The 18,234-nt window shown below is 36.6% G+C and overlaps 1 protein-coding gene across 2 annotated transcripts in view; it reads left to right on the top strand.

The window, feature by feature from the left end:
• EIPR1 (EARP complex and GARP complex interacting protein 1) overlaps positions 1 to 18,234 on the top strand; it is a 73,435-nt gene that overhangs the window by 17,468 nt on the left and 37,733 nt on the right. For both annotated transcript variants that reach the window (XM_083856921.1, XM_083856922.1), the window contains exon 4: positions 17,172 to 17,328. In XM_083856921.1, coding sequence (XP_083713047.1) covers positions 17,172 to 17,328 — 157 coding nt within the window. The remainder of the gene's footprint in view (positions 1 to 17,171; positions 17,329 to 18,234) is intronic.

Genomic DNA, 18,234 nt, shown 5'->3' with positions numbered 1-18,234 from the left:
CAACCTCCAGAAAAGATCAGGAATTTACCAAGCTGGAGGCACAGCACTTGGCCTGTGCTACACATTTGTAACTTACTCACCAATATTGTCTGCTAGAAATGTATTAAGACCATCTCAGTGTAACTGACATTGTGAAGAGACAAGATGTGTCTTGAGGAGACACCGAGAAGTAGCGCCTCTTTTTGCAAATGTCTTTGGCAGCTATTTGATGTTGTGAGAATTGGGAATGTTGTATTTTATCACAGATTCCCTAACTGAAGAAAGTGCATGAGTATGTGAGAGAAGCTAAGAATAAGAGGCGAAAAGAAGGATTATAGTCTAAATATCTTGGGGACAGGGGAAGAAGGCTTTGTAAAATTAATATCTGAGATATTCAGAACTCATGCACTATTAGTCAGTTTTGTGACATGTTGATGCATCATTTTTCTCCTCTACTACAGCAAATTAACTGAATTAAAACGAGTGTGGGGTTTTTTTTCCTCTTGAATAGAATAAGATTATTACTGATAGCTTTAAAGTAGGTAAAAATCAAGGGACTAAATGAGTTTAGTAGTCTTTTAGCTTTAGAAGTTAGATTGTTAAAGTTCAGTATGAGACAGATTAGGTCTTAACAAAACTAAAAGGTTGGATTCGTGAGAGAACACCACAATTTTGAGGTGGTTTTTGGGTGATGATAATGAAAGTGAGAATAAGCTGGAGTGCTGCAGTTGCAGCACTCATTCAATGTCTAATCTCTGAAAATTTACATGTGCTTATTTGCCTATATTATTTGCCCTTATTTGCCGTTTTAATATCCTAAAGTTACGTTCAGGAAAGCAGAAATCATATAATTTGTTTTACAGCAGCCCAGAATTAAAATGGAGGATGCTGCATTTAGTGGAAAATCCCTGCCAGAACAATTCTAGAACTTTACACCTTTCTTCTTTTTTGCTCTTCTCACTAGTTGAAGTCAGTTGACTATTCTCTTTTTTATTACTTTCATTAAATTAAAATGGGATAGGAGTGGCACTTCTAAAAAGTGAATGAGAAAGGTGACAAAGTAATTAAGGAGATCACAGCATTTCTCAGTAGAAATGCATGTTTAAGTATCAGAAAAGAAGAATTATGGGGTGAGTTGAGGGTCAAGAGCATACCCTCCAAAAATTATATGAACCAATGAGAATAATGGTACACTAAATATAAAAATAAGTTTAAAAATGAAGATAAATTAGTCTTCAAGAAGTTGATGACTAACCAAGCCATCTCTTCAACTGCTAAGGGGAAAATCATTTCACATATGTATTCCTATTACAAGTTTGAAAGAAGCTTGCTTCATTATTCAGAAGAGCATCCTAGCTTACTCTAGGATCATTTTTTCATTGTGAAAAAGGGAAATGCCAAAACCCTGTAAATCACACTAAAGGGGAATTACTTGGGAACTAGAACAGTGGAGACACTGACAAAGTGACTCCACTGGAAAATTATCTGTGTACAGTTTCAGTATTGCTCAAGTTTCAGGCTCTAGGAAGGAAACTCAGAAAGCTATTTCATGAACTTTTAATTGTGCTCTGAGGCAACAAGAAATACCAATAGTCAGTGGACTAGGTCGTGTCTAATAATTTCTGTATGTAAAGTAAGTGATGGAAGCCTCAGCTCTAGAAATAGCCCAAAAAATTTGGATCCCTGCATTGATACAATGATTAATAGGATATTGGGTAGTACTTGGAAATTATGTTGATGATGCCCTTTTTGTCATTCTATCTTATCATACACTGTGATGAGGTGCTTGAAAAATTTATGAGTTAGGTGGATGTGCAGTAGTAAGTGCAAGTTGAATGTGGTTTTGGGGGCTGGGGGAAGTCATGCCTTGCATTTGCTTTGTTTTATACAGAAATTCTTTTTAATCTGTGTTCCGATGTTCTGCAGATACTTGGAGTAGGTAAAATCATTTGAGAAGTCAAGGGTTAAGGCAAACTGCTGGTGGGCCTGCATGGCATGGTGGGGACATAACGCAGAGGAAATAGAAAAAATGATCCACACCAAGAAGTCTGCATAGGTGGAATATAGTTGCCCTGCTGGACCTCCATTTGGATCTAGGTAGTGGTCTCCATTACTGCAAAGGTGAATTTTCACCTTTCTCTGTTATTGCGGAGGTGAATTTTCGGGATGTGATTGTATGCAGCTACCCTGGGTGCAGGGGAAAGATAGGCTTGGAGAGGCAAAAATAAAGGACCATGTCTCGCAACATAATTGTAGTCAATTGCGCCGTTGCCTGTCACAGGTCTAATAGGGGAAATGCTTGCTGAAAGAGAGGAAGTTAGGGGAGTGGTAGAGTTGGAGAAATAAGGAGGTCCCAAAAACAACTCAGGGATATGTGAAAACACAAGAAAGTAGGAGATGGTAAAATAGCTTTTGGGCAATCAGTTCTGTTGAGGCTGGCGAGTTGTTAGAGATAAGATATGGCCTTTAAGTGTTAGCAGATATTTAGTGTCTGTCAACACAGAAGTCTTTTGTCGTGGTTAAATGTCTGCATGTTCTGGGTTTTGATAAGCATTTTTGGTTTGGCATTTTGTTTCTTCTTTATCTATGGCAACTTCTGCTATTTTCCCGAGACCTTGTTTTTTCTTCCTTTACATGGCATTTGCTGAAAGTATCAGTGAAATCATTTGCAAAGTTTTATCTTGTTGGATCTAACTTCTAGTTTTGATGTTGCTGTAAGATGAACAGTGGTTTAGTGAGTTCAGCTTCTCTTTTAGCTGTTTTAAACTGTGCCAGCAAACTAAACAGAACGGTTATGCTGATGGTTTATGCAATGTGAATTTGGTTGCAAGCATATTTTCATGACCACAAGAGTACTTTTATGTAATTGAAAACCTGAAAATTAGTAGGTCACAATATAGACATAACAGCATTCAAGTCTGATGTTTGGAATGATTTACTCTAATGATGTCAGGTAGGATGGAAGCAGATGTGGAAAGTTGTGTGTGTGAGCTTTATCAACACTGATAACAATTTAAGAAGAAAACAACGCTTAATTGCTGGTTTGTGAGGGATAGAAGAACCCTGATGGCTGTGAAAGTCTTAATGTTCAATAATCAGGTTTTGGTATCAGTCAGCTGACTGTGTTTGTTGGGGTTGGTTTTTTTTTTTTTTTTTTTTTTTTTTTGTTTTGTTTTGTTTTGTTTTTGTTTTGTTTTTGTTTTTGTTGGATGGTTTTTTTTTACAGCAATATTGCTATAATGATGATTTTTTGCTGGAAATAGTAAGCTGTAGAATAAAATAAATACTCTCAGGATATTAGACTATTGTTTTAAGGTTATATATATATTCTAATAACTTGGAACAGGGCCATGGCATTGACTTAGGGACTGACTTGCAATAGAGCCTACTATTAAATTGTGAGGGTACTCTCTGAGCAGTTTTGGTGTGAGCCAAGTTACAGTGTGCTTTCAGTCAGTGATGCCCAGATATAGTCCAAGAAATTCATGAGTAGTTGGAGTGTAGCCTTCTTCTTTTAACTTAACCTGCAAAAAAATTCAGCTTGATTGTGCTTTCTGGCTTCAGGGCTGGAGACCTGTAGCTGATACTATCCTAAGTAAGTTGCCAAAAAATAAAATACCTGTCATGATTCTCCACTGCAGACTTTCTGTTTTGGAAAATGTATTGAAGGGAAACATGCAAGTACTTCAGAAATTAGATGAAAGACTTGATAAAGATGTATATGAAATAAATTATGGTATGAATATCTGGTCAAGAATTTCTGTTCTGCTGATCTCAATAATATGGTGGTTCTATTGTGTGGCTTATTCCACAAAATTAAGAGTAATCATTTTAGAGATAATTTCAGCTTCTAGAGAAGAGAATATTTTGAAACAGTTATCTTTTTTCATTTAGCATTTTTACAGTGTCTGGTGCTATGGGGTAGTTTTGTTGTCATAAGGACTGCTAGGTGCTGTGTAGGTTCATCTTAAAGAATCTTGATGAATGAAAGCGAAAGCTTCGTGCTGCTCAATTTGGAGAGAATGTTTAATTACTAGGTATTAGATGCGCACATTCATTGAGGCAAAATTAATTGCTAGCAATGATAATTGTCTTTATTCGTACTAGTTCTTTCTTTTGAAGAAAGTACTTTTTTTCTGTCTGCTTTCAGATACCAAATTCTGAATCATATAATGAAATGGAGCTTTTTGTTTGCCAGCTTGGTGGTTTCTGAGTTCATTATCAGGTTTTCATGAGGTTGTGAAACAATAATTTCTCTTTTATTCTCAGTGCCGTTTGTAAGGATGCTGATGTTTTGCTGACTACCTGATCTACTGCTGCACCTAAGGCTCAGAAAACTGTCAGTCTTGATGTAAAGAGCTTTTTCCTGAACTATAACTACCACTTGAGAGTACAGCATCATATTGGGATGGCTTGAATGGTTTTTCTCTACGCGCATTAACTAACTTTTGTAAACAGAGAAGCTCATCCTTTGAGTCCTTCTATTCTCACCTTTTGCATGGCATAAAATTACCTAAAAGTGTCAGGTCTGCAAGACTAGGTAGTTGACATTGTTACACTAATAATGCTGTTTCAGGAGCTCACTGTAGAATGCCTCCTCTGGTTTTAACTTTAGCCTTTCAGATAAATTTTTGTTTTAAATCCGTAAGATAAAGCTACATTAATTCTTTTCAGTAAGAAGAGGTAAAACTAAATTAAAAAGCACAATCTTTATCTAATCTAAATTGAAAAGCATAGTTAGAAAGTTTCTATGTTGCTGTTATATTTTGAATTTCTGCTTGCTCCTATTTCTCCTAAGAATCCAAATTCTTACTCAAATCTGTGGAAACTCATTTATTGTCCCAGTTCAAATGTATTTTTAAACTCCTACAAAAATAGATTCTGCACTTCTGTTTCATGTAGAGACATAGAAAGCCACCAGAGGGCAAAAAGAAGTGTGACTGGACAAAGCTGCTACCTGCAAATTTCCACATGCAGGCAGGCATGTGTGCACGCATATCCGGGTTTTCGCTTGCATTTTTTCAAATGAGATAGGTGCCTAGGTATGAAGACTTCATACAAATAGCTTGCATTTGTATACCCAGAGCCTACAAACACAAAACTGGTGTTTAATTTTGTTGAAAATAGTTTGCCTTGAAAATCCATTATTTCAAAACAGTAAATCTGCAATGAGTTATGGCTGTCTGGTATACTGCACTTGCACACAGTGAACTCGTGTATTAAAAAAAAAAACCTTTTGCAAAGAAAATTCATCATTAAGGATACTGGAAATAATGCTGCTGGTGATGCTTCATCTGCTTATTATTAAAGACAGCAGGTGACACTTTTGCTTTGCTATCATGAAAGCACTCTGTGTAGGGAAGTCATTGGTACAGCCGTGGGATATGCTACAGTCATTAAAAATGGACACAGAAGTGGAATGCATCTTTAAATATTCCTTCTTCTCAGCAGTAGTGGTGGGATATGCAGAAGAAGATTTATTCCCATAGTTTGAAGGAAGAAATAAATGTCTTTGGTGTTCTCCTAATGTTCTTTTAATGTGCTTTTTTTTCCTAGCAATTCTAGCTATTATATGTAATTTGAGTGTTCCTTTACAAGTAGCTAGCAGTAAGGTTTTAAGTGAAATGGTTGACTATCTGATCCATGTGATAAAAAATGCTACACTAGTGATGAACAGCTTGAGAAATTGTTCCATGTTAATTCTGTTCAAATTTGAAGGCCTATGCATAGATGTATATAGTTCTGTCCAAATGAGAGGTAATGTAGCTGTCATATCACAGTCTGTGCTATAATGTTACATGTATGTAAGGCTGCAGGAGTTAAGCTCAGTAGTGTCTCAGCCAGTGTGTAAGAGCAGGTGCATAATGAAAAGAGTAAGAACAGGGAGACCATCGACCATATATAATATCATTAACTTGAAGCTCAGATCCTTGTTATCCCTTGATTTAGGATTTCATCTCTATTTGACAGTGATTATCAGGATAATTGCAACATTTTTGGTATGAAGCAAGAGAGAATGAATGTCAGAAGAGGGAGGAGAGAAAATGACAGAAATTCAAGTATTACAGAATGGTCATGATACTGAAAAGAGTGCTTTAAATGCAGAAAGTGGAAATGCTTCTGAATTAGTGCTGTCACTGAGGGATAATCTCTTGAACTATCAGACTGCTCTCTTTCACTGTTAGAAGGTTTAATTCTCTTCCCTTAATTTTTTTTTAACCTTAGAACAAGAGAAGTGTTTTTCTGTCTCTAATTCAAAGTAGTTTTTAAACTCTCTTTTCAAATATTGATCTGAACTAATATGAAAGACTGCAAAAGAATGTGTTCTTTTGCCATCTCCAGTCAATGCTATTGTTGTGGTAAATAACATTTTTGCAGAAACACGTAAATTCTTACAGTTTGCATTTAGGCATTCTTGTCCAATGAGTTTGTTATATAAATGGAAGTTAAAGGCTTACTTTTCTCTGTATTAACCTAGTTTTTTATTAAACTTCTGAGTTATTCCCAAATAATGCAAGTGAAGCCAAGTATATGTGCAAGTTCCTTCCAGTAAATGTTAAGACATTTTGCAAGCTCACTTTTTTTGCATTCTGTATTTTGTGACTGACTTTCTACCACGCAAAGATAGCCTGCTTTCATTTTCCATTAGCCCATCCTTCTTGGAAACCTGGAGAGGCTGAGGGAGGGTTTCTTGCTTCATACCCTTAAGAGAATGATAAAGATTTTTTTATAATTTCTTCTTTCTTTTTTTTTTCCCTCTTGCTGACTTATCAATATCACAATTCAAGTACTAGCAATATCTTAATAAACAGTTAACCAAATGATATTTTTTTATAAAGTAGCCTATCTTGAGTCATTGTAGTTATCCAATGTCATTGTTTCTGTAGCATATTCTGTTATCTGCATGTTCTCATATGAAACCATGTTCAAATGTTTTGAGGGCTCTTTTAATTTGAGATTTTTCTCCTGATTTTGGGTGATAGTTCACAACCTTAATTCTCTTGTGTGAGGGCTTTTTTATTTTGTGTCATCAAACAAGTATCAATGTTTCTAACCATTAGACATAAAACTTAGGACATTTCTGCTACTGCAGCAATTTGAGTGATAGAGCTATAGGTAGTATGAGAATTTGAGGTTAGTATTTGCATCTCTTTTGATATTGTGAAGACTATTTTGCAGCTCAGCATGGTTTTATGATATCCAGTGTGAGTGCACATGTCATCTAGTAAACCAACAGCACTTCTCCACTGTTCCTTATGCTCAAATTGCTGTCACCATGACCTTCAGGACCCTTTTTGCAGAGCATTGTTGAACTTTGAGGTTCCTGTTGATCTGTTTCTCCAGCCTGTTTCTGTCCCTCTGATGTTCCCTGAGGTCATTAATGAAGATGCTGAACAGTGCTGGCCACACTGCCAACCCCTGAGACACACCAACTACTGAGTGATTGCCTCCAGATGACTTTTATGCTATTGATCATAACCCTTTAAGAATGGCTGTCAACCAGTTTTGAACCCAATCCTACTTTTCTTCAGTTTGTCTTTGAGGATGTTATGGACCAAAGGCTTATTAAAGGTAAATAACATCAACTGCTCTCCCCATTTTTACCAAGCCTGTTTTTAATTTAGTTTTCACTGAAGAATGCAGTCATATTTGTGAGACATGATGTCTTCTTCATAAATCTGTACTGAGTAATCCCAGTCACCTTATGTTTAGAAATGTTTTTCAATTCTCTTAATCTATCACCTTCCTGAGTGCTAAGGGGAGACTGAGTAGTGTATAGATCCTTCTCACCCATCTTAAGTATAGGAATGCCATTTACTTTCTCAAAGTCCTCAGGAACCTCTCTCCAGCACCATGACCTTTCAGAGTTCATTGAAACTGGCCTCATGAATACATTGGCCATTCCTCAGTTCTTGTGGATTCATTACTAGGATCCAATTTCTTTAAATAGTCCCTAACTTGACTTTACCACTGGTTCTGGTAGCCTGGGATCCCTCAATTCTGGGGATAGCAAAGACCCCTCCACTAGATACTGAGCTTATTAAAGTCCTATACAAGGACCAGGACTGTAAATATGAAACTCCTCATTGTCAGAAGATTGTGTTATCCTTTGTTTCATCCTTCTCCTTTCTAGCAGACACCAACTGCATGTTGCCACTTTGGTCTACCATAATCTCTCATTTGAGCTGGGAGCTCCATGCACTCTAGTTGCTGATGTTCATAAAGTGTGATTCTCCGTTCTCAGCTTCCAGATCCATCCCTCCTAAAGATCCATACCTCTAATCCCAGCGAGACTGTGCACACCGAAAAGATTCTGCATTTGAAATAAACATAAGATGTACTTGGTCAGTACTAGCAAAGGAATTGTGTGCCATCCCTGAGCTGAAGATTTGACCACCAGGGTATTTCTGGGTTTGTTTCTATTTGGTTATGTTTTCATAATTACTTTTATTAGATTATAAGCCTTTTTGGAAAGAGCTATATATCTTTCTCCACTTGAGTTGGATTTTAGAAATTTGATGGAGTTTTTCTCCTGTGAGTGTTTCTGAGGTGTAAACAAATGAGAACTGCATAGTTACTAGCAGCCAACTAACAACATGATGTATTGTTTGAATGCCCCAAGTTGAGAAAACTACTGACTAGCATAGGACAATTTTCAGTCTTTTTCTTTCTCTAGACTTTTTGGGTATGCTACTTGTCAATATTTTGAACTAAGAAAAATCCCAGCCACAACTTATTTTTCTTGTATTAGTAAAAGTACCTTTCCTGTAGCATTTGTAACTGATCTAATGAACAGAAAACAGAATGTATCTCAAAATAGTGTATCTAGCTGGTAGTTGTTTATAATTATTTTCTTCCATTAATTACTTTTGCTTGATGTGTGATCACATCTGGAAGCTAGCTACCCAAATTGCTCAATTAATGTAAAGATACAAGCAGATTATGATTCCAAGATCTAAGCTTTGAATCCCATGTTACTGTTGGAAGAAATTTCAGTGTGTGTTGATTGTGGCCACACATCTGGATTTCTATTGAGGGGAAGTACCAAGTGGAGACCATGGAAGGCTGATGTACAGGATAGTGAACCTACCTTTTCCAGTTGAGCTGGTGGTTAGAACTTGGTTCGTCAAGCTTGAGGCAGCCACGTAAACTGCTCATGTTGGATGGAGTGGTATTTGTCCTGCTTGAGGTAGACTTATTACAAAAGTTGTATTTGTCTTTGGAACTCCTATGGAGTAGAATGGGAAAGCTTGACGTTATTCAGATACATTCTTGAATATGTAACTGTCTATAAAGGTGCCCAATTCAACGAGGGGATAAGCTGTCTACAGTTCCCATCAACTTGTTAAGGAGAGCAGTTTTTAATACTTTATGAAATATCAAGTGGAAATTTAAGTGCATTGGTTTCATTTCACCTTATTTCACTGACAGCTGCCATGGTTTTGATGATGAAAGTGAGTTACCTCCATGAGACAGATGTTGTGTGTGTTAAAGTAGCAGTGTGTTCAGCTCCACTCGCTTTTGTGATGGTGGAAGCCAACATGTAAATATCTCTTACTAAGTTTTATTGGTGTACTGTGCAGCTTTCCTCAGCACAAAGTTAAATCTCACAAGTGTTTTTTATATGGCCAGACAATACCTTTTTGCTTGTGTGGCTCTCACTGTTGTTGCAGCTTTTACATTTTTGCAGCCGAATTCTGCAGATTTCAGCTCACCAGTATAGCAATGGTTGCAGTTCTTTGCTTGGGCTGTCCCCATATGGCAGAGCTCCAGAACTGCAATCAGTGAATTCTGACCTCCCTCAAACAGACGTATATCTGCAGAGTATATCATCAAAAGTCTTTGCTGAAGCATTTCTCAAATCACCTTGGGATGGCATAAGAAGCATCAGACTATAAAAAAGTGCAATTTATGCCTTTTCTAATTTGACTGCCTGCTTTCTGCACACTGTCTCCTGTTCTTCCGTAGAAAATGATGGCTTTACCTGTCTCTCTATGTCATGCCCCACACCTTTGCGCACTCGTTCTATCTGTGTTAGTGTGCAGCAGGTGAGGTTTATAAAACCTCTTTGGATATCTGTATATACAATGCAAACGTATACTACTATTAGGATAAAGAGTGAGCTGCTGTTTCCATGTTTTGTGGGTCGGTTTGGTTTTTTGTTTTGTTTTGTTTGTTTGTTTTGTTCTGTTTTTTCTTGTTGTTGTTGTTGTCCATGTGTTTATTTTCTTGTTTGGTTTTGTTTGTTTGGGGTTTTTTGTTTTGGGTCTTTTTGAAAATCAGTGTCTGGTTTTTGGTAGCTAAAAAGTGTATTTAAGTAATGGAAAGAAAAATTAAACTGCCTGTAGCTCTTTATTCCTACATATATCTCACCCTCTGTATTTCAGAAAAAATGTAATATCAAAGACTACACAAGCTTTTAAGACAAAAGATGAAGTTACTAACCCAGAAAACAAATGGTTTGTTTTCTCGCTCTTTTTGTGCCTGTGAAGGACATGATGCTGAATAAACAGAATACAGTTATATTTTTTAAATAATTGATTAAAAAGGCTGAAAGGTATATTCTTTTTTAAAACAAAATATGCATACCTGAATAATTCTGGTTTTATTTCTTAGTTCTGTTAAACTGGAAGAAGGATGTTTACATTGACTGATAAAGAAGAGTGCTAACTGTTTGTCAGTGGAAGGGAGGAGGGTTCTGAACTCTAGCTGCTTGTTCCTGTCATACCGAGAGCACTAATGGGCACCAGCTGGGCTGTAGCTATAGCAGCTTCACCACTTCAGCCTTGCACAGCACGAGCTGCTGTGGCAATGCTGCAGAAGGGCCTCCTGTGCAGATTTAGGAAGTACACACTTCAGTTGTTGTTCCCTGGGCAACAGAATAACTGCAGACAGCTGGCTTTGCACCACCTGAGCTGATCAAAGAGCAAATCCTGTCAGGCTCAGATACTTCAGCTCCTCCAGCTTCAGTGTGAATGTCTGCAGGCAGTGATGTAGGAAGCATTGTCATTCAGATTTCAAGGTTAAACACAGGGGAATGAAGTAGAATGACAGCAAAAAATAATATTAAAACATCGTTCCTGTAGGTAGTACAGATGATCGAGAATTAACTTTAAAATACTAAATTACTGGTGTACATGTAAAATGTATTTTGAAATTATTCAAAAAGAGACTGGGAGGCTACCAATAATTGGCTTGAATTTTGGGAGAAGAAAGAACCATCAAGGGTGATAGATCAAGTGTTTCATTAAGAAAGACCATAAAAAATGATTGAACAAAAAGATTAAAGTGGTATGTAAAATGCTATGACTATGGAGGACCTATATCTGGTCTGCTGGAAGCTTCTGACAGGTCAAGACTGCAGCAGTATGGTGGGGTTTTTTCAGCACATGATGCCAGAAGCATGAAAGGGAGACGATTGAACAATAGTGAACTGTAATGTTGTCTGATGTGGACCTGTATAATTGGGATTAAGATCCACCTGAATATATTGGATAAGAGTGGAGAGGCAGGTGGTAGCATTTCATAAATGTCTGTTTAACTCTTTTTTTCTACTTCTTCTGTATCATAGTAATATCTATTTAATACTTTGCTTAGGAGGGGTGCTAACTTCTTAAAACACTGTTTTAAACTTTGTTGTGAAATAATAAAGAATATTTTTAATTGCTCCTCTTAAAGTAAGTTTCTCCTTTATTTTTTTGTAATATCTGTATTTACTTCAAAAAGTAGTAGCTTCCATTTTGGAGAAGTGAGTGAACATGGGTGAGTGATAATACTGAGTTTTAGCAAGTGTGCATCATTCCACAGCAGAAAGAGGAAGGTGAACAGAGTTGGTGTGTTTGTGAATGTACTCAGTCCTCGTTTGCTGAAGCTGCAGAATATTGATTAGTATCCACACTTCCATGGAGGGTTTGGTGTTTATATTTCATATATTCTTTGCATTTTTTGTATGCCATATTTGTTTTAGTAATATTTGATAGAAGTCTCTCTAAAGTAGTTTCAGGTGGGGGTTTTTTGCCTTCTGTTTTGTTTGGGATTTTTTTGGTTTGCCTTGGGGATTATTTTGGATTTTTTTTTTTGTTAAAACTCAAACCACTAAACTTTTAAGTAGAATAGTTTCTTTCTCTAGCTCTCTTACAAAAAACATATTTGAGGTGTGAGAATTTCAGTAAAGGGATTCAGCATGAAAAGATAAATTACTGGGTTGTTTTCAATTGGAAAATCACAGGTCTAACATACAAGTATGACATTTTGTTCTCAATAATATAAAACCAAACAGAGGTCTAAGTAAGAGCCCTTACTCTCTATGGTGACAAATTAGACTGTGTATTGCTTGTTTGGCTATTCTGATTTACTGCATCGGTGGTCCAGATATCAATTGGTTTCTTAGTATGTTTACTGAGGTTGCATGTTAACTCCGTTTTAAAGCTGTTATTTATTAAAAATAATAACTTAGTAAGACTATATAAAGAGATTTCATGATATCTGATGTTCAATTGCATTATTTGTAGTTTTACAGTCTGCAAAATTTTCTGAAGGAATTTTAATGATATTTTTGAATTACTTAAAACTTTAGGTTCTTCTGTCAAAGTCTGGGAATGTGACAGAGCTCACTTCTTCCATTCTACAAGTCTTCAACTGTGCGAATTGCTGATGCAAAATCAAAACCAGTGTGAAGTCCGTAGGCCATCTTTCTAGCATAAAAAACTAACAGTTCATAAAAAATTGTCATTTTCTACAATAGCAGGAATGACTTTCAGTGTCCTGAACAACTGTATTGCATCTGGAATCAGCAGTGTTCTTATATCCACAGATCTTTCTTTTTGCATCTAGTCCAGAAATGATTATGTAGTTTTTAAGGAATGTCTGCTGGCTACTGTGTCCCAGCAGCAGCAGTGCAGTGAATTGATTTGTTGTGCATGAAGGAACTCTATCAAGGAGTAAATGGTACTTGTTGTTAACCTTACAGATGTTTCTTTTTGAACTCTGGTTAGTAACTTCCTGTTATTTTTAAACTTCAGGCAGATATTTTCCCCAGGCTTATTTCTTTCTCATAATTTAAGTTGGAGCAATTCTCCAAGAGGAATGGTGTTTGGAGGAAGATAAATGGGATGTCCCACCAATCTACAGCTTTTCTTTTTTTTTCTGTGTTGGAACCAGCTGGTAGTATAAATTGTCATGGAAATAATCCTCAGTGAGAAGTCCTTTGGAGTGCTGCAGGGAAAGTTGGGATTGATTGACCATGTTGTGAACCCTTGGCCATTTGTATGCTCTGCATGCAGAGGGTTTTCTCACTTGCTCAGCTTGTAAAGTAGGCACCAAAGATGGCCTCATGTTCTATAGCCATGATTATCTCTTAGGCTTTGGCTGAACTCAACAAAGTTTGCACTCCCCAAAGTTTATTTACAACATTTGATTATTGTACCCTTATTGCTATCAACTTCATGTGTAATTGCTTCCTAATTCAGTGCTGTCAAAGTATGGGATTACCTGTTTATTCATTAAATTCTGTTTTGCTTGTTTTTTGTAAGCCTGGATAATTTCAACCGCACTAGGTAGATGAAACTGTGTGCTAGCATAGTTTCTATCTGTAGCAGATATCCTCTGCCCAGGAGATAATAGTGGCTGACCTGGGGAAATGGTGCTTAAGAGAAGGTTGTTGCAGTTGAAACAAGTACATTTAGCTCCATCCTTAGCTATATTTAGCGAAAGATAAACTGAAGATGTATGATGAATTAGATACGGGTTGAGGAGGAACAAGTATTTCCCCCTCTTGAATGAAGAAGAACAAATATGACTAAGATTCAATAGTTCATTGTCTCATTTCTGGATCATTTTATGTGAACAATGCATAAGGAATACAGTGGGACATCCTTCTTCAAACCTTTGACTTACTCTCTATGAAAGTTTAGTAATGCTTAGTAAATGCTGTAACATTGTTCTTAATACACTCAGTGATAAAACTTCAACACAACCTTATCTATTCTCTACTGCACTGGTGGTGTGACATAAATAAAAATTCTTGTTTCAATATGAGGTAGGGATGCAAAAATGGTTTCCACCTATACAAGGAGTTTTAAGGAAGGCATAGAAGCACAGCATAGAGATACTGTGCGTTTAGCTTGTTTTTCTTTTTTTTTACAGAATAACTGGTATTGCCATTTAAATATTAGTTTCATACTTGTCTTTTAGCATTTTAAAGAGATAATGTGAGAGCTGGTAGATAAAAACATTGTCATTTTGTATGCATATGTGCAGTAATGTGATCTGAAGATAGTAAAAGATGGGAAAAACTGGAGTTTCTCTTTGCCTGTAGGCATTCTAGATAAGCAATGGCACTACAGAGGTGGTAGTTAAATTACTTAGTAACAGTGGATTTTTAAATTTTCATATGATCACTTGGGAAATAAGGCTATATGGGTAATGCCACAAATACTGTATACTGTTACTGAGTTTTTCACGTGGCCATGGGAAGCTTGTTGTGGGATTTTGATTTCTGCGTAGTGAGAGTTCCTGTTTGTGTTTATGGATTTCTGCAGGTGTGTAGCTAGTAGTTATTTGAGTAAGAGGAGCTGTGACCCAGAAAAAGCTCCATTTCATCTATCAGAAGAGTGACACTTTCGCTGAGCACTTAGATTTACCCTCTTTTACAAAAGGGAGAAAATGGTATCTTTTTAAAAGTTCCTTATATAAAGGTAAATTAAACCTTCCTTACAGCCATCCATGTCTCAAATTACTTCTCTGGGTGGCTATGGAAATTTCATTTTGGTTTCACACATCTGGGAGTCAAGAAAGTGTCAGATCTGTCCAAGGAGAAGTTAGTAGTGCTCTGAATAAAGTCTGTGTTCTATAGATTTCAGCCATACATCTAATTCCAGAATTTCTCCAGTTTAAAATTAGAATCTTTGCAATGCGCTTATAGTTGTTCCAGATGGATGGACATTCAGCAGCTGGAAAGTGGTCTCACTTTGTGCTGAGTGTCAAAAGCTCCATCCCAAAATGACTTCAGAAGTGATAGTTGATTTCCCATTTTTAATTATGTCTTAGATTGTACCATAAATTCTATCTTGCCACTGATTACTAGTTGAAGGCTTGTAGGTTAAATTTCAACCAAAAAAGAAAAAAGTAATATTTATTAGGTAATTCTTGGGGAAGATAGGACCTATCAGTGCATTGAAAAGTATTTTGTGCAGGCTACTTTTTTTTTTTTCTTTAATCTCTTTCCTGAATATTAAGTTTCTTTCTGACATTTTAAAGTTTTCTTAAGATTTGTAGTATTGTGCTGGAGAGGAAGGATGGCTTGAGGAACATATACTTTGTTTTCCATGATTTGCTTTTGTGGTTTTCTGCCATCATCCTGATAATAGTGGAAAAGCTAATGCTTTATATATGTGGTACAGGCCTTTTAGTAGTTATAATTTACCAGAAACTGTTCATTATTGTTCTGTCATATTGAAGTGAAATGTTTGATAAATCTCCCCTTCTTTAGCCATATTGCACTTTAAGTTATTTGTTAACTTGCATGGTGTACACAGCACACTGTGTGGATTTGCCCTTTGCTGAGGAAGGGTAGCCATCCCCTGCTGGTTTCTTCTCTTCCTCAGTGGCATGTGGATCTAGAGTAAACAATTTGCCTGAAATGATTAGAAATAGCTGTTTAGTTAGCATGCTCTACAGTTAGCAGAAGTTCAGTTAAGTGTTAATAAATAAGGGATTTTCTATCATCTTTATATGTATGGTCTCTTTTTACTGTATTCAACTTGTATATCCAAATTACCATAGAACAGTTATGTGCATCATACATCATACAATTTATGTTCAGCACAATCTGTCAAATATCCAGTGATTGTGTGTTCTGAATTCATATAAAGTCCTCCTCCTATCCCTGTTACCTGTCACAGAAATGGTCTTTTTTTCCTACAGGTTTGATCCTAACTACCTTTTTTTTCCCCTTTTATTTAATATAACTGCATTTTAAACATGTCTGCATTCTTGTATACAGGACTTACCATGTATCAGTTACCTTTTGTCCTATTCTGTGTTGTTTGGGTGCCTCTTTTTCCATACAGAATATCCAGATTGGTGACCTTTATAATACATATTTTTTCTTCTGTTAGTACCATTTTAACCTGAGAAGGCCTTTTCAGTATCCTTCCTCTTGAAAACACTCTCATTACAGCTGCTGCCATTTTCCTTTCCACTGATGAAGTTGGTCACATTTGTTCACAGCTCTGTAATCAGACATTCTTGACTAAAATCAGTGAAAATGTACTTGGAGATAGAGGCCTCTAAAATTACCTCAGAGCAGAAAATGTGTCATTCATTGCTGCTTATCCTCTGGACTTCTTATTTAGCTCATCCTGCAGCCAGCAGTCACTCCCCTTGCTTTAGCTTAGCGTGGCTGTGGCTGATTCCTTTGTTCCCACTGGAGTGGATTACAGCAACCTGTTCATCCTCGGTGAACCCCGGACCAGTGGCTGAACAGTGTGAACATAATGCACTGGTGCTCTGGTCTCCTCCCATTCCACACTGCTGCAAATTGCCATATTGAGTGATGGGCAATGCCATGTGTGCACAGACCATACGGTATTTTCTCCTCAATCTACAGTTGCCTTGTTCTTCATACACTTCAGTCCTTTGCTATATGTGTGTAAGTTCAGTTTGTCTTTTGGAAGCCGTTTTTATTTGCTGGGGTTGGTTAGAGGCATGTACTTACATGGGAAACCTAATTTTGCAATAAACAGTTACCAGTAATAAAGGATATGAGAAAATGCTCTGTGTTAAACTGAAGATAGCTCTTAAAAGAAAAGTGTTTAAATGATGTCTGTACCTTTACTGTTAAGGAGTCAAGCAATGTAACTTGTGGGTCATTTTCATTAACATCAGTATGGGAGATGGAACTTGGAAAACATGCATCCCAACACTTTTCATGAGCACCTAATTTTGCTTTTGTTCAGGGAGACATACATTAAATATGTGCTAATTATGAGTTTCACAGCAACTTGACTGCTAACTTGAGGTCTGTGTCTGTAGCCACATTCTGCATTCTTTGAATTCATCTTGGTATAATATTTTTAAATATTTCAAACAGCAGATGTGCATTGCTTATAGATTTGTGTAAATGTTGGTGCAGTGTGTACAAAATACGTCTCCCGTACAATGATCTGTTGACATTATTCTCTGTTGCTTAGCTTCAGACACTAAAGTCATGACATGTGCTGCTGTTTGGAGGATGCCGAAGGAATTGGAATCAGGCAGTCATGAATCCCCTGATGATTCATCAAGCAACACTCAAACCCTGGAGCTACTCTGTCACCTTGACAACACAGCCCATGGCAATATGGCCTGGTAGGATTCTGCATATTTTATACTCCTAGAAAAAGCCTGAAGGATAGACCCATGCTGTTAGTTTTGTGCAGATTTATATTGTAGAAGCTATGTCGTGCACTTTAAAAGTATTCTGTCTTAAAAAAAAAAAGTATAAATAGGATTTTTAGTCCCAGATGTTTCATAGATTAAAAACATTTATTAAAGTCCTGTGTATTGTTTCAATGTGTTTTTCCCCACCTGCCCCCATCTAAAGCCTTTGTTGTACAAAGGTATAATTCTTAGAATTTGGATCTTTTAATGGAATATAAATTTGATGTTGCACGTAAGTTTTTCTTTTGTAGTCTTCACTCAACTGATTTAGCCTAAGTGTGAGTAATTTATTGTTTCATAAGGATAAGAATTCATTATGTTATATGGTGCCTGTGTAACTACTCTTTATCTGTTGTATAGTCAGGACAAGGAGAGCTGCAATACAGCAGACGTTATTACAGGGGTTTGTTTCTCTTTCTGTTATTTAAAAGAAAGTTAAATTTGTCCATTGTGTATTTGCAAGTTTGGTGCTTTATGGATGTGTGTATATGACATGTTCCCACTGCTTCCTGACGAGATGCAGGGCATCTCATTAGTTTTAAGAATCCATTTCTAGCCACAGATTTCTGGTTTCACCCTTGCAGATTAAATTTTAACCAAAGAAAAGGGGTAAGGTGAAGGTTATATTCATAAGGCGGTTCTTGAAAAGATAGGACATACCAATGCATTCAAAAATGTATAGATGACTTTTTTCTAAGATACAGGTTAAATTTCTTTATAGTAGTATCCTGTAATTCTTTGCTACATATTTTAATATGAGTACTCCTCTTTGTAATTATTTTATTATTTCAATTCAATTTTTATTGTTGATGCTTTTTTGACAATCATTGTTCC

Source organism: Zosterops lateralis (genome assembly GCF_965231275.1).
Source record: "Zosterops lateralis genome assembly, chromosome: 3".
NCBI classification, from domain to species: Eukaryota; Metazoa; Chordata; class Aves; order Passeriformes; family Zosteropidae; genus Zosterops; species Zosterops lateralis.
This window is presented reverse-complemented; position numbering and strand designations above follow the sequence as displayed.